The sequence below is a fragment of the Eurosta solidaginis genome, chromosome 5 (assembly GCF_040869045.1).
Source record: "Eurosta solidaginis isolate ZX-2024a chromosome 5, ASM4086904v1, whole genome shotgun sequence".
NCBI lineage: Eukaryota > Metazoa > Arthropoda > Insecta > Diptera > Tephritidae > Eurosta > Eurosta solidaginis.
In genome coordinates, this window is record NC_090323.1 from 53,509,487 (window position 1) to 53,524,385 (window position 14,899).

General features: G+C 36.2%; 1 protein-coding gene across 1 annotated transcript in view; it reads right to left on the reverse strand.

Moving 5' to 3' along the window:
* Positions 1–14,899, reverse strand: part of eg (eagle) — a 128,681-nt gene that overhangs the window by 47,938 nt on the left and 65,844 nt on the right. Inside the window, exon 2 of the mRNA XM_067787379.1 lies at positions 5,933–6,010. Within this exon, the coding sequence (XP_067643480.1) occupies positions 5,933–6,010 (78 nt within the window). The remainder of the gene's footprint in view (positions 1–5,932; positions 6,011–14,899) is intronic.

The window sequence follows — 14,899 nt, forward strand, 5'->3', positions numbered from 1 at the left end:
GTCGCTAGGTGGCGCATGGATCGAGATATTCACAAAAATCGTATTTGTGGTCCGATTTGGCTCATATTTAGAACACATAATACATGCAAGAATAGAAATCGATCTGTGAAAAAAAATTGCCGCTAGGTGGCGCATGGATCGAGATATTCACAAAAATCGTATTTGTGGTCCGATTTGGCTCATGCTTGGACCACATAATACATACAAGAATAGAAAGCGACCTATCAAAAAAAATTGCCGCTAGGTGGCGCAAAGATCGAGATATTCACAAAAATCGTATTTGTGGTCCGATTTGGCTCATGCTTGGACCACATAATACATATATGAATAGAAAGCGACCTATGATGCCCGATTTGGCTCATATTTGAAACAAATATTGCATACAGTCCAGTAGAAGTGACATCAAAATATTTTGGAATTGGAGGAGGGACAAGCATACGTGGCGCAGAGTCGAGTAAAGTCTTTGGAAGGATTATGTATTGAGTACTTAGGTTGTAACAAATTGCCAGGAAAGAGTCCTTGTAATAATGTCACTAAATTAACTAAATAGAATGAGAAATAATAGGCAATTAAATAAAGACTAAAAACTTGAAAATAATATAATTAAAAAAAAACTTTAAGTTAAAGGTTTGATTGAAAACAATACTTACATGAAATAATAATACTACGAAAAGCTAGAAAGTAATTAGATAGGTCCTAGGTACTAGTCATCACACTCCTTATCAATCTAGGGCGTTGATCAGACAATTAAATAAAAGCGTTGGACGCGTCATATTTCTATTGATAGTCATACGCAAAACCAACTGATGATGCTAAAAAGTTATTAGCGAAACGTTGGGTTAAAAAGTGGAATAATATAATTTTATTTCGCACTTAAAAACAAAAACTTAGACCGGAAAAGCCTAACAATATACCTTCAGATTCAATAAGAACTGGTCGGAAATACATAATATAAACTGAACCTTAATCAGGTTATGCTACGCCTCACATTTTTAGAAATTTCACGCGCCCAACGCTTTTATTTAATTGTCTGATCAACGCCCTAGATTGATAAGGAGTGTGATGACTAGTACCTAGGACCTACCTAATTATTTTCTAGCTTTTCATATTATTATTATTTCATGTAAGTATAGTTTTCAATAAAACCGTTTAACTTAAAAATTTCTTTTTAATTATTTTATTTTTGCATTTTTTTTTGTGTTGACAGTTGTTAGTTTGCTATTCAAAATTGAAAAATAAACTACGGGTTTTTATGTTGCGTATTTGCCATGATGTAGCAAATGCATAGCCGTATAATTTTTTGGCGTTTTGTGTAAAACTACTGCACCAGTTAGCAACACAATGATGCTAGACCAATTGCACAAATCCTGAACTCCCCTATTGCATGGTTAAAAAATGTATATTTAAGTGATAAAACTTACTACCTTGAAGTAAAAAAATAGTTTTGTTGGAAGTAAAGCTGAAGTATTTCTTGAAAGAGATAACTTTACAGATGTACAATGACTTGTGTTAAAAAAAATTATTTTAGATTTTTATATTGAACCCTTAAAGCAAATGCAAAAACCCTTTAAATTTTTCTAGATGTGATATACAAGTTTTATATATAATTACTCCCGACAAGGCATTAGCAGAAACCGAAACTTCTATAATACCGTAAATAAATAAGTTTTCGTACTTGATAAAGTGCGATCAAGATACCATTGTTACACAATGGAAGCTTTTAAGACTGTGAAATTGTGATTTTAAGCCTGATGTAAACGTTTTAGTTTTGGGAAAAAGTAAGTTTTCATAGAAATATTATAGTTCGGCGGCGGCAGAGCGATCATTTTTTGAATTATCTTATTAAAACCAAATTACGTAATAACTTGGAGTTTATTTCAATCAACCACATAATGTTAGCTAAAGAATACGCAAAACCCAGGTCCTCATTACATTTGGTCGGTGAAAGACATAGGCTGGTCCTAGAAAAGTTATACAATGAACGTTATAAAACTGTCTTTATTATACGTTTTTTCGACGTAGCCCTTGTATACTGTGACGAATGTTAGTGACACTAAGTGACACTCACATCACTAGTCTGATGCTAAGTAAATGAAGCCACAACAACAATAAAGCAGGCAGTCACTTGTATCTACATAAACGAATCCATCATTATGCTTACACATATGTACGTACACGCAGGGGAGAGAGACGCACAAACACATGCATATATCTTATCTGAGATGCGCTCGAAAGTAGGCAATAATTTGTGCAAGTATCACTCATATATACACGCACATATGAGAAGCTATAAACGTAGTTATAGCTGGTAATTTTATAGCTGGGAAATAACTAGTAAATTCTAGAAATGGAAAATAGAAATATGCAACGAGGAAACCAAACAGTATAAAAGCAGCAAGAGTTGAAGCACGATAATCAGGTTGATTTAAGCCCGTTATCTATCGAGAAGTAGTGGTACTTTAATAAAGGCCATTTTGCATTATTGAATAGTGGAGTTATTTATTCAACAATTTAGAGATTCGAACGTTAGTAGAAGGTTGCAAATAAGAGGAATTGCACTAAATTCGTTACAATACCAATAAATGAAAACAAATTTTGGTCCTTTTTTTTGAAATTTGGTCCTTTTTTTCTACGAATTTTGGTCCCAAATGAAAACAGGCTGTGGCAACCGTGGTGTGTATATTAAGTGATGGCAGTTTAAAGTGTATAACGCAATTGAACTCGCTTACAATCAATTTTACTACACAATTGCTCGCTTTTGAACTAATTTTTCGAAGATTTGTCTTTATGACTTTACTTCGTTGCTTAGTTGATTGCTTTTTATTGACTTTATTTCTTCCTGTTTGTTGCTGATTGTTCGTAAGTGTATGGTGAAGCTTTTGTATAGTGAATTCAGGCAATCAAATTGATATTATATGCGCATTAGATTAGATGAGTTAGCTAGAATGAATTTAGACATAAATAAAGCAAATGAATCGAGATAATTTCGTTGTTACATTTTGTAAATAAAAAGTTTTAAAACATAATAAACAACTTTTAAACTTTTGAGCTAAATTGCTTTGGTTGAAATACAAGCTAAATATTTATGTCTTAAATATAAATAACTACTGGAAATAAATCCCTGAAAGGTCAAGCTCCAGCGACTCGCCGCAAATTATGGTCACTTGCCGCTCTACTTTGAAAAGCCTAATGCATGTGCCAATTTATTCCGCGTTCCTCGAAAGATATTGTTGATTGGGTGTTGCGCTGTCCGGCCTGAGAGACCGGCCCAAGTTGCGCTCTAGGCGCCATTTTGATGCATATTCTCCTCAAACTAATTACTTAATATACCCTGTGTATGTTTACTGAAACCAATTGGTTAAACTAATATATATACCTGCTGATCTCCTTTATTGAGAATTTTGACACCGCCCCTGGATCGGGTAGCACCAAACTGCCGAAGGTTCGGTACATAATATTCGCTTGGGTTGGGCACTCGCAGAGGAAAGAAAAGTTTCTTAAATATTTTGTTAGACAAATAGCTACCCCTAAGCTAAGTAAATCACAATATAAATAAGATTTATTACAATACTCATCCCGGGCTTCGTTCACTCTGCGGAAGGAAATATTTTTAAAATAATAAGCTGGTCAGGCAGGTACCACTATACCAAATTTCAAGTAAATCGCACCATAAATATGATTTTTTAAAATAGGTCTGTCGCTTTTCCAGCCCAGAATGAAAAGTTTCTCAAACATTAACTTGGTCAGAGGTATCCCTGTACCGAATCTCAAGCAAATCGCACAATAATTTTTTTGAAGAGGTCGGTCTCTGGTCTATTTCTCAGAAGGAAATTTTCTTAAATAATAAGCTAGTCAAGAAAGTACCCCTTTGCTAAATTTCAAGGAAATCGCATTGTATTTTTTATTTTTGAGAAGTTCAGTCACAGACACACGTACAGAAGAAATATATATAATTAAGATTAGCACTCACGAAAACACCGGTACGAAATACACATTTGCCTAAGAAGAGCTTTTGATGACTAGCTAGAAGCGATATCGTGTGAAAGAATGTAAATGCGCTGACCCAGAAAGTATTCACCAATTCCCTGCAGTAAAGGAGGTGCGCCACTTTCCACTACATTGGAAAGCCCATGTTTAGGATAAGTTTGATTTCGTAAGTTATATATCTTAATATATAAAAAACACGTGTCACACAATTGAGGCCAATGGACTCCTAAACTACTGAACCGATTTTGAATTTGTTTTGCACCCCGTGCGTAGTTTGATCTAACTTGAAATATAGGATAAGTGACTGGGTGACTAGGGTCTCGAGATATAGGCCAAAACGTGGACCCAGGTACCCCTAGAGTGTGCTTATAGAATATGGATATCAAATGAAAGCTATTGATGAGTGCTTTAGTAGAGGGTAATTTTCATACCCCTGGGTGACTAGGGTCTCGAAATATAGGACAAAACGTGGACCCGGGTATACCTAGAGTGTGTTTATAGAATATGGATATCAAATGAAAGCTGTTGATGAGTGCTTTAGTAGAAGGTAATTTTCATACCCCTGGGTGACTCGGGTCCCGAGATATAGGCCAAAACGTGGACATGGGTACCCTTAGAACGTATGTATAGAATATGGACATCAAATGAAAGCTGTTGATGAGTGCTTTAGTAGTGGGTAATTTTCATACCCCTAGTTGACTAGGGTCTCGAGCTATAGGCCAAACGTGGACATGGGTACCCCTAGAACGTATGTATAGAATATGGACATCAAATGAAAGCTGTTGATGAGTGCTTTAGTAGTGGGTAATTTTCATACCCCTAGTTGACTAGGGTCTCGAGATATAGGCCAAAACCTGGACCCAGGTACCCCTAGAGTGTGCTTATAGAATATGGATATCAAATGAAAGCTGTTGATGAGGGCTTTAGTACAGAGTAATATATTATCCAGAGACCGACTGGGACTGGGACTGATTTTAGGACTAGGACTGGGACTAAGACTCGGAATGGGACTGGGACTGGAATAAAATACATACCACCTTCTGGGACAGGCAATAAGGGATGCAGAAGAATGATTAATTAAACACCAACCAATAACACGGAATTATATACGCACCACCTGAAAATGTGGGTGCCGGTGCGTATACGTAACATTTTATTATTACGTATAAACAAATAAAAAAATTGCAATTAAATAATATTGCGACTATAAACTGAGATATAACCTATCCTATAGTTCAAATAAGATCAAACTACATACGGGGTGTAAAACAAATTCAAAATCGGTTTAGTAGTTTAGCAGTCCATCGCGCTTAAACATAGTGACACGTGATTTTTATATATTATGATATATTTCAAGAAAATTAAAGGCTAAGATCATATTTCGGAACAAATATGCAAGAACTGACTACTGAGTTCATCCTCACATGAGATTAAATCAACAAGAAAGTTCGGTATGCAATATTTAAGCCTACTTATCTTTCACGGCGGCCGCCATGATATGACGGTAGCGTGCTCCGCCTACCAAACCGCAGATCATTAGTTCAACTCGGGCAAAGCAACATCAAAAATTTAGAAACAAATTTTTTCAATTATAAAAAAGGTTTTCTAAAAAGGGTCGCCCCGCGGCAGTGATTTGGCAAATACCCAGTGTTTTCTGTGAAAAGCAGATTCTGCTGTGAAAAGCTTCTCAGTGAAAACTCATCCTTTTTGCAGGTGCCGTTCGAAGTTGGCGTAGAACATGTAAGTCCCGCCTCGCCAATTCGTAGAAAAAATTGAAAGGAGCACGACGCAAATTGGTAGAGAAGCTCGGCCCAAAATCTTTTCGGAGGTTATTACGCCTAACATTTATTTATTTTTTAACTTTCACGGGTTATGTACAAATCTCTTTGAAAACTTCAAGTCTTGCAACACTTATTATTCGATTAAAAAAATAAAATTAATTTACCTTGCAACCTTCACATGTGAATGCACCAAAATGAAATCCAGCCGCAGGCTCACCACATACTCTGCACAGCTGGTTCATCTAAAATTCAGAAAAAAAATTGATAATCGAATATCAGATGTGAGCTAATAAATCTAAGTAAATGTCAATAAATAAATCTTAAAAAATTGTTCAATCTGATAGTCACAAATAGGTATACATATAGCATTAAGCGATTACATGATTTCAATCAATCTAAAATGCGCGAAACGAAAATATATATATATATATATATATATATGTATATGTAAATTTATGATAAATTTTTAGAATCGTATTGACCCTAGGATTAAGAGCAAGTGCACGTGATTACCCACAATTCATCCTTCAGAGAATTATGTTATATTAACTAGGTAAGGGCACATTCCTCAAACTCAAAACGAGAGTTCAACTTCCTTCTCCTCAAGCAGAGTTTCTTTAAAACCAATTGATAACTCTTCTTCCATTTTCTTCATATAACCAGCTCTTTCTCGCCCCTATCATCATTCACGCTCTCGTCGTCGAAAAAACAAATCAGGGAGAAATATTCAGATGCACTAGTGATGACAACTCGCTTCGAAAATTTTAGTATTATGTTGTTACGTAGTTAAGTGCTTTACTGATTCCGTTCCTTAATTTAAATCCTATATTGAAAGGGTACAGAACAAACATTGTTTGTTTTGTTCCTTTCTAACATCTCTGAAATTGTTTTTAAACAGTTGTTGAAATTAAATTTTTAATTTAAGCAGAAGAGACAGACCCACCAATAAGTAAACGTAAATGATAAGGTTGACGTGCTGATTTTATTTAGCCATGCCCATCTGTCCATTTTCTGTTTGAACGTAAACTCCTTACTATCTTAATCTTTGAGAAATCCCAATGAAATTTGATGAGCGATATGGATGTATATCTAACACAATTGACCGTTCATATAAGAGGGTTTTCGTCAGACCTGCCTCATTTTTACAGCTATCAGCTTTAAATTTCATCAGATCATCTGCTCTATACAATTGATAGCACACAAAATAGCCGATTGTTCAGATATGAAGTCCATCGTCATAGCTATCTCATGTAGATAGCAAGAACCGTGAAACTTTGTGTGAGGATTATTTTGAAACTTTTTGTAAGGAAAACCAAACAATTACGGCAGTAGTAGTATCTGTAACCGAAGCTGTAAAAACACTGGAAGAAAAAAGCTTAGACAGTAACTACGTCAACTTTCATATTGACAGCCGAGCAGCAATGAAGGCATTAATCTCGCATATGACAACATATTAAAGTGCATTACATAGAGTATAATCAAGAGAGAAATGGGAAACTGCCAGGCATACAACAACATTGGGTCTCAGGATATATGGGAATAGATGAGAATGAAAAAGCGGAAGAGCTAGCTAAAAAGGGGATACGCCCTCGAAGCATGCGCTGTAGACGTGTCAATAAGATTGAACGAAATAAAGAGAAGGCGAGAATTGCACATGATAGACAAAGCAGGAAAAGCTGAGACCCAAGCACGGGGCTGCAAAATTACGAAGATTATGTGCAGGTCTTCACACTTAAGACAAACAAAGTTACTCTTATCATGTCAAAGAGAGGATTGTAGGTTCATTACAGGCATTCTGACCGGACACTGCCTTCTGGCGTCACATGTTTCCAAACAAGACCTAGCTTGTGATAGCTGATGTAGGAAGTGCAGTTTGGAGGAGGAAACGATCAAGCATGTTTTGCGCATGTACCCTGCGTTCGCTAGGCTAAGACTATAGCTATAAGGAGTGATACAGCTATCAGACCTAGAAGCAGCAAGCGGCATTATTACTAGAAAGCTTCTAGAATCCGTCAAGAATTTGCCTAGAGGACGGAGCTCTTTTATAACATCAGTCCTGGTTTTTGAAAGATATTTCAGGTTGATCGTTAAACAAAATTCTGCTAGCACTATAAACTCATTCAGTCCATGTGAGGCCATCCCGGACCAGCCAACTTATTCTAACCTCATTTAACCAATCAATTATTTATTAGAGATTTATGAAAAATATTTCGTATTTCCGTTAGACATGTATATGTATAGAGACATTACGGGTTTTGGAGATTTGATTAGATTATTGTACAGCTCTATTCGTGAAAAGCTGCGCCGAAGATATTACCGTCCTAACTTGTTTATTATTGATGTGCCAATGTATCCATTCTGAGATGCTTCATGTTTCCTTTTAATATCCATTTGATCACAGATGCCAAATTTACAAGATTATGCCAACGCATGCTTCCTGTTTCATCAAATTATGAAAAAATCGATTATATGAAATAACTGCAGGAAGTAAAAGAGAATAAGGAGGAATTTTGGAGATCTCCAAGTTCTAGATAACGTTTTTTTTAATGTGATGACAATTGAGTAGTTACAATGAAAGCAAATTTTGTTGATATTTAAAAGCTCATAAAAAAAAAGGCTTTGTTTATTTCTTGTCGGAGTGTAACCAATTTTTTATATCGGAATGCTATCGATTTGTTACCGGCGTGCTATCGATTTGCTATCGAAAAAATATAGTTTTGTTGTGAAAAATTTTTGTTTTTTGTTATTGATATTAGGGAAAAATTGTAAGTTTACACACGGCGATGGTTACTAGGACATGTTTCTGAATTTCACTTCTTCATCAGCTAGCTTTTCGGGAGCTGAGCGAATATTCGGAATAAACTAGATACAGAGTGTATGTGCCTACATGGTGATCAAAAGCAATAGAAACAAAAAGGCAACTCTTAGAGACCAATTGTACATCGAACAACTGAACATTCATATGGCTTAGCAGCTAAAGGCATCTGTCTTTGCATTGATATGAATGTTGGAGATTCGAGTTCAGCGCTCAGCTCCCGAAAAGCTAGCTGATGAAGAAGTGAAATTCAGAAGCATGTCCTGGTAACCATCGCCGTTTGTAAACTTGCAATTTTTCTCTAATATCAATAACAAAAACCATTGTATAAAGCAATATGAGCAAAGCTCGCTAATTAAATTTTTGTTTGTTATCAAGACGTTATCGAGTTGTTATCGATTTGCTATCAAAAAGTTAACGAAAAATAATCAGCAGCTTATTAAAAAAATGATCGGTTTACTATCGAAAGGTTATCGATTTGCTTTAGGAGTGTTATTAATTTGTAATAGGCATGTTACCGATTTGTTACCGAAAAGTTACAGATTTGTTTTCGATCCTTATCGGAGTGCCAACAAATTGTGTTCGGCTTGTTATCAATTTTTTATCTACGATTTATTGGTTTGTTATGAGAGATGTACCGATAAAACTTCAATATGAAATCGATGACATGATAGTAACCCGTCTATAACAAGCCGATAGGAAACCAAAAAGAAGCCAACGATACGACGATAACAAGCTTATAACAAACAGATAACTCGACAACAATAATTCGCTATTGATAATAAACCAGTGGTTAAACAATAACTTTGTCGGTATTGGTTTTTTCTATTTAATTGAAAAATATTGGTTTTCCCGACCAGTAAGCTTACATAACCAACTTCGCGAGAACTCGATATTCACGTCGACCGAAATATCAAATTTCTTTATGTGCATCATAAGAAATATTTTTCCCCCGTCCTGAAAACTAGAAAAATGGCTTGTTGACAGAAAATGCTTTTTGTGCTGAGCAGGTTTAGGTTTTGGGATTAATGCTATATTGCATTCTCGTGGTAGTAGATATTTGTACACATACTTATATTTATATAGCAATACATGAAAGATTGTTTAACCCCGAAGTGTATGTTGCACTTGTCCAAATAGATTACATTTTGTTTGTGCCCATAGCGGCATTGTTTTACAGACCACTGAAAACTTGTATTATTATTGTTGTAGTTGCAAATGCTTCTCCCAGACATTGTTCAGAAAAAGTGTGAAAAAATGCTGCTGCAGTTAAGAACTGCTTTAAATTTATTATATTCATTGAAGAAAGTAAATGCAAAATATTAGGGATAAATTTACGTATTACAGCTGTGTCGGCAGATATATGCTGTAAGTAGATATCCAGATAGATGGCTTTGTCTTATATAACTAGTCAGCCACATCTGTTTTCTTTCTCAACCTTGGCTTGAATCTCTTGACGAATCAACTCTTTGAATAATAGATGTCGCCAAATTGTGTTTAACGTAATATCAATCAAAGACAATTTTTATATTTTCAGAGCATGAACTAACTTCAGTGAATGGCAGTAAAAAGCAGTAGCTCTTCTATTACTGAATGTGAGCGCTTGCAGCGTGAAGTGTCGTAGAGATATACATGTTCAGTTTCTTAAGTAAGCGACATCTGCCAGTATGAAAATTGAAGCCACTCTGCTTCTGTTTTTAGCTAGGAAAACCGAACCGGTAAGAAATGCGCGCGATACGGAGCCGGAAACTCTACTGGATGATGGTTTATGGCTCCTTTATGGGCAATATTTTCTTGTGATAACCAAGTGTTTCCTTATTAATTTACCTGAGAGAAAGGGTTCACTTACACTACCTCTGGCGGAAAAACAATATTTTTCTGGCTGCAATTGTATAGCGGCCAATCTTCCGTAATTATGAGGGCAACAAGAAGAGGTTGTGAGTGCTACGGTGGGTTGAAAAGGGAAGCGAGACGCATTTACTGGAAATAAAGCAGAAAAGAAAAAAGGCGTGAATTCGAAGAATTTGAAATGCTAGCCACTAGATATAACACAAGCAAATTATACAAATAACTTGGTCGACGGACGGAAGGTTTTGAGACCGGAGCAAACTTCTGTTAAAACGAAAACGGCAACCACCTAAGCGATGTCCAAAAGTGCTTAGATTATGTGGGGAACACTTCTAAAACACTTGACAGCGGTACATGCCCATGGATGATGAGCTCAAACCCGCAATCGATGCTAATGGATTGAATGTCCCCTCACCTGATAATGATGAAGTTGGAATAGCAATAACCAGATTAAAAACAACAAGGCCGCAAACGATGATGGATTGCCTGCGATTTTATTCAAACGTGGCGGCGAGGAGCTGGAAGGGCGTATCAGTAAAATGTGGTCGGACGAGTGCATGGCTGGTGATTGAAATCTAGGTGTTCTCTGCCCAGTACACAACAAGGAGGCTCCTGCGCTCTGCGCCTTCTAAGTTTAGCATAGAAGGTCCTGTCAAGCGTAGGGCGTGGCTGTGGCTTGATATCATTTCCAATATTTTATGGAAACATTTTTGATATGAAAACATGCTTGCTTATGATACGGGGAATACAGAATACCAACGTAATTGCAGTCGCTACTATGGTATAATGTGGGAATTAGCGAAGTCAAAACAGGGCAAGGCAATGGAAGGAAAGAAAAGGAGCGTATTGCAAAGGAAAGGTTTGTAAAAGGATGTTATCGACAAGGTAGAGACGAGTTATCGACTTGTTATAGATAACGAAAGTTATTGATTAGTCATCGATTTTGTAGCGACGAGTTATTAGTTTGTTATCGAGAAGTTATAGACTATTTGTAGAAAAGTAATCGATATAAAACCAAAAATTATCGATTGGTTATCGAAAATTTTAGATTTTTTATCAAGACGTTATCAAATTTTTATCGATTTATTATGGAAAACTAACCGATTATTTGTCTATATGTCATCAAGAAGTAATCGATTACTTATCTAAAAGTTATCTTCTACTAAACTATAAAACTTTAATATAAAATCCATGACACATCGGTAAACTATCGATAGTAGACCGACAAGTTTAAATTATGTAGATTAGGTGCAACTGGCTGGTCCGTGATGACCTCGAAAATACTGATTGAATCAATAGTGCTTCCGGAAATTTATTTAACGGCCAAACTGAAAAACCCTATTAAATCAGGACCTATGTTATAAAATTACTCCGTTCTTTGGCAAATATTAGAAGCTTTCTAGAACCTGTGCCAATTGCTGCTTCTAGATCTGACAGCTGTATCACTCCTTATTGCTGGAGTCTTAGCCTGGCAAGCGGGGGACATGAGCGCAAAACGTGCTCGCTCGTTTCCATGGTACTGAAACTCATTGCAGTTGTTAACGCTATGTTCTTTGCCACCAAGCCTACTGGTGGAATGTGTAGAATGGCATACAGTGTCGCCGTAGTTTTCAGGGCTCCCGTAGTGCTAAGTACTGATAGCCTGCATACTCCATCCACTTTTTTGAGGTAGGTTATTTTTTGGGTGTCTGTCTACCAAAAAAAACCTTCAATAGTAAATACTGGTAGATCTTGTACACCCATAAAGTGTCGTCGATGACATCTTCACACTCTCTTCCAAGTTGAGCTTACACGAAAACTTACTCTCTAGAAAGATTCTCAGATATTTTGTGCACGTTTTCTACTGCAGTGTCACCCCTCCCAGTTTACGCCTCGTTCAATTTGGGACCATGACCTTTTAGTAAAAAAGATGCTCAGGTATGTATAACCCGAAGTGCTTGATCCATCAAAGGTTATTTGTTGGAAGGTACTTTCGACTTATGACATTGCAATATCATCTGCGTATGCCGTCAGTTTGACGGGTCCCTCATCGAACCGTCTGAGCAGTTGGAAAGTTCACTATTACTACCACACTGCACTCGACCTTTAGATTAAACAAACATTCCACTGTCTATTGCCCGTTCGTCGAATAATATATATATAAAAACATCAAACTTAGGTTCCTTTTACTGAAAAAATGAAAATATATTATTTTGTTAACATAAATCGTTCACCACTTTAAGTACATAAATTTCGCATACCGTAAGTGTGTAATTTTTCAGCCGAAAATATTTATTTCCAATTACAACTTTTACCTCTTCTGCACAGTAAGTTTTCTTTTCCCGCCTTTTTTCGTTTATTTGTAATTTTTGTTTTTGTGTGAACAGCAATTTTTCTTGTTCACCTACTAAATAAATGCGGCAAATGGCATAATTTCCTTGCGGCATTCAGTAGGTCAAACATGTTCACAGGCCGACCAAGCCAGGACCGACTAAGCAGAGGCTAAAGTGGCACGTTGCAATTGAAAAGCGCTCAAGAGAAAAGAGGTGCGGCGACAAAAAAAGGGGTAGAAAGCACAAAAATAAAAAAGAATAAAAATTAAAATTGCTAAAAAAATGATTCGCAACACATTCAGCATAGAAGATTAACAATAACAACTGTAAAGATTGTTTCGCCGTTTAACTTAAACTTCACATTGAAAAATGTTGTTGCTGTTGCTGCAACGGCGAGACGACTGTTGCTTCTTCATTGCCGCTGTTTACAAGAATTTTTTTATAATGTGGTTTTTTTTATTGTTTTTGGCTGCACTGACTAGCTATCGTTGAATTATTTTTTGCGGAAGTGTAGTTGTTGTTGTAAACACGCCTGTGAAAATTTATTTTGGTATTGCTGCTGCTGCTTTTGGCATTGCCTTTGACTTTGGCTATGCTTGTTGTTGGCTCCACTAAAGCTGAACTGAAGCATATCAGTTATACTACAAGCGTTTGTTGTTGTTGTTTTCGCAGCTTTCCCACTTCTTTTTTTCTGGAGAAGCAACATCACGCTGCTGCCTTGAGTGTTGAGTAGGTGGCAGGTCGTTTTGTATTCTACTCAAAAATGAACAAAGAGCGAAATGGGAAAAAGGAATTGAAAATACAAAAATGAAAAAGGAGTGAATCAGAGAAAAAAGTTAAACGCTTATAAGTCGGCGTATGTGGGCAGATTATGGAAACGAACAAAACCAAAGCTGCTGTTCCTCTTTTTCTAAATCTTGGGTTCAGATAATAACTACACTGAAAGAAATGGTGCTAGTAAAATCAACAAATCGGTTCTGTTCTTCCTAACTTAACGGAGATTCGGTGAAATTTGATTGAATTAACGAACAAATTAGTTTAGTCATTTCAACATAAGAGAAATTATCGCTCTTAGGTTAACAAAATTCTGTAAAATTTACAGATTCGTGGTCAATGTAATTGATTTTTCTGTTAACACAACTGATCTTACAGGCCATTTCAGCGGCGATCAACTGTCATACATGAGCAAATTTCAAAGAGAATTTTACGCTCACTGCGCTCTCTACTTTGCACTTATGACGATTGTGCTAAAAAAAAAAACACCAAAATAGGAAAACCATCAAATCGAAAAAAACACACAAAATGGGAAAGCAACAAAAAACTAGCTTTTCAGTTATCAATACAAAACAAAAAACCCCTTTTTTGAATGTACTGTATAAAAATTATGAGATACTGGGACACATATCTATCGGGTACAATTTTGCAACTTCTCTTTGTTTGAACGAACAGGATTTTTCCAAAATTAGTAATATTTTGTTCCAATTTTTACGAATTTTCACTCACGCGAACGAATCTAATAAGATAATAAAAAAACATCCTTTTTTACCGTTGATGTTTCCGACAACATAAAAGTTTGAGTTGTTTCGGAATTGTTTCAACTTAAAGTGTTACGAAAATTAAACTTGCAGAATTACATGTAAAGTTACTGTACAATATCATATAACGTATTTTATTATTATCTATGATATGTACATTACTTAATTCAATATTAAATTAACTTTAAAATATACAACTAACTATTAAATTAATATTCTTGATGTTTCGCCACCGTGTGTGTATCCATAAAAAATGTCAACAAACAGAAGCTCTCTTAGTGATGCACGATATGCGTAAATCACTGCTAGTCACGCAGAGCGATCATACGTTCCCAACAGTGCTTCTTCGTTACTCTACAGTTGAACTCTTGATGGTAGCCAATACTTAACACCCCTTAACGCCGAGCTGAAGAAAAGAATTCTGGAACCTTTCTCGGTCTATTTGAGCGCCGTGGTGTCTGTTGGCGAGGCGGAGTGGAATTAGCTGCTGTACCCGACGGTGTGTTTGGTGCCAAAATTGGCGATGGTTGAATGTTGAATGCAGGTGGTGAAGTGGATCTGCCCTCAACAGCGTTTTCAGCAGATTCATTTCCGCCATTTGATTCTAGGTTACTGTCTGAG